The following is a 2,046-nucleotide window of genomic DNA, read 5'->3' on the forward strand; positions in this document are numbered from 1 at the left end:
CACACACACACACACACACACACATATATATATATATATATGTGTACACACACACACACACACACACACACACACACATATATATATATAGATATGTGTATTGACAAGCATAGTTATTCCAAATAAAAATATTAAAGCCCAATTAAGCATATTATTTTTTCATACGATACATTGTAACACATGAGCATACACATAGCAGGGAAGGATTAATAACCTGTAATTTTGAACTCACTCTCGTCATAGTATAATGCATTTAATTACTACACGCACACAAGGCCGCACACTTAAGAGACACGCACAAAATCGTACTTAACAAAGATAGGGGATCAAACCCAAGGAAGTTAAGCATCAGTTTGAACATTAGCATACAAAGCTACTCACCTGGGCACTTCGCGAAGCAGGAATTGTACATCTACCATGAAATTGAACACCAGCAATCTGCGAATGTCCCCAGCGAGTATGTCTTGCAGGGACCACGTGCTTATATTGGCGTTCGGATGCAGGTACTTGATTGTGTTGAGGCGATAGAAGGGACACACCACCGGCGAGCGTCTGATATAAATCGGGAATGAGAAGTGTAAGGGTTATCGTTAATGTTATGATGGGAGTACTGAGTGGTAATTTATAACGGAAAACATCAAAGTATACAAATACACGTATCCTCTTGTGGTATGTTTGGCAGTACATGTATTGCGCAGTGGCTTCACTGTTGGAAACTGTACACGTTGTACCGTGATGCCATTCTACAGTCGCCCGAGCGCGAGTGTAGTCTTATCATGAGTCATTTTAAGATTGCAAGAGACAATAACAAATTGATCACGTCTTGATGGGTACGATTATCATGATACATTTTAAGATAGCAAGAGACAAATAACAAATTGATCAAGTCTTGATGGGTACGATTATCATGATACATTTTAAGATAGCAAGAGACAGAGAACAAACGGATAATACACTCAGTACGAAGTACAACATTGTAGTATGATCTATTTGAAGTTCTATATTGCATTTTGGTACTCTAGGAGTGTTAAAATATGAATTGGTATATTATGACGTATTCTATCATAACTTGGCAAATACCTCACGAGGTGTCTGTTGGTCCCTGCAATCTTCTTCAACGCTCTGCCACCAGCATCATATTGCCTTCTTTTCATTATGGGTGTGAGTGTATATCTATTCTCTGCAGAGTGCAATGTAGTAGCGAGCTGGTACACACAACGACACGTATTAAACGGCTTATGATTTAAACGGCATACAATGCACGTGTATATTTACATATGTGTATAGAGATGAGATGCAATGGCACTATATAATTTTTTTTGAAAATATTTATGAACCTTCTTCTTCTTCCACTTGTGTAAATATATCGTAATATTATAAAATGATGCGAATCCGGCAACCTGCGATGCGATTGGGCCCGAATATTTTGGCGCCATTTCAATAAATCTGTTATTAAATTTGCCCCAATTGTGTCGAATGTACATTGTACAACCAGAAGTGTCTGTGTGTGCGTGTGCGTGTTCATTTCACAGTTGAGGTTGAAATTTTGAATACAAAATTATAACTGAACACGGGCCAAAATAAGTGATTGTCTCGGCTTGATCTAGAAACAAAACCTTTATAGGTCTATTGAACAATAAAGTCTTCTAAATAAACAGAAGGAACTTTTGAGTAAATACATATAATAACGTCTTCTGCACTTGGCGGGCACTTTCTAAATCACTGAAGGGGCATAGCAGATTTATGCAATATTACATAAGGGTCTATGTGATCAATGTATTTCTAGACACCATCTTCTCTCAATGTTCTCTTGACAAAACTGGGATGTGATTCTTAAAGTTTAATTTATACTATACTAGTGGATGAGGATACCGAATGACTAACCAGTTTCATAGATGGATCCAAGTGATATCGGTGGACGGGTAATACTGCTTCATACTAACATGAGTTAATCCATACATGGTTCCACATAACCTATCACTCTAATTTGAAGATAGGGTTCAATGCTTAAATAATCACGCGCACAGAAAGTTGAGATATAGCGCC

The 2,046-nt window shown here is 37.6% G+C and overlaps 1 protein-coding gene across 1 annotated transcript; it reads right to left on the bottom strand.

Moving 5' to 3' along the window:
- Window positions 1-377: 377 nt before the first annotated feature.
- On the bottom strand, window positions 378-1,154 carry SARC_14884 (hypothetical protein; the record flags this gene model as incomplete). Its single annotated transcript, XM_014290985.1, has 2 exons — window positions 378-552; window positions 1,081-1,154. The coding sequence occupies 2 exons, from the start codon at window positions 1,152-1,154 to the stop codon at window positions 378-380; spliced, it is 249 nt and encodes an 82-aa protein (XP_014146460.1).
- Between the last annotated feature and the right edge of the window lie 892 nt (window positions 1,155-2,046).

This window comes from Sphaeroforma arctica, assembly GCF_001186125.1.
Source record: "Sphaeroforma arctica JP610 unplaced genomic scaffold supercont1.5245, whole genome shotgun sequence".
NCBI lineage: Eukaryota > Ichthyosporea > Ichthyophonida > Sphaeroforma > Sphaeroforma arctica.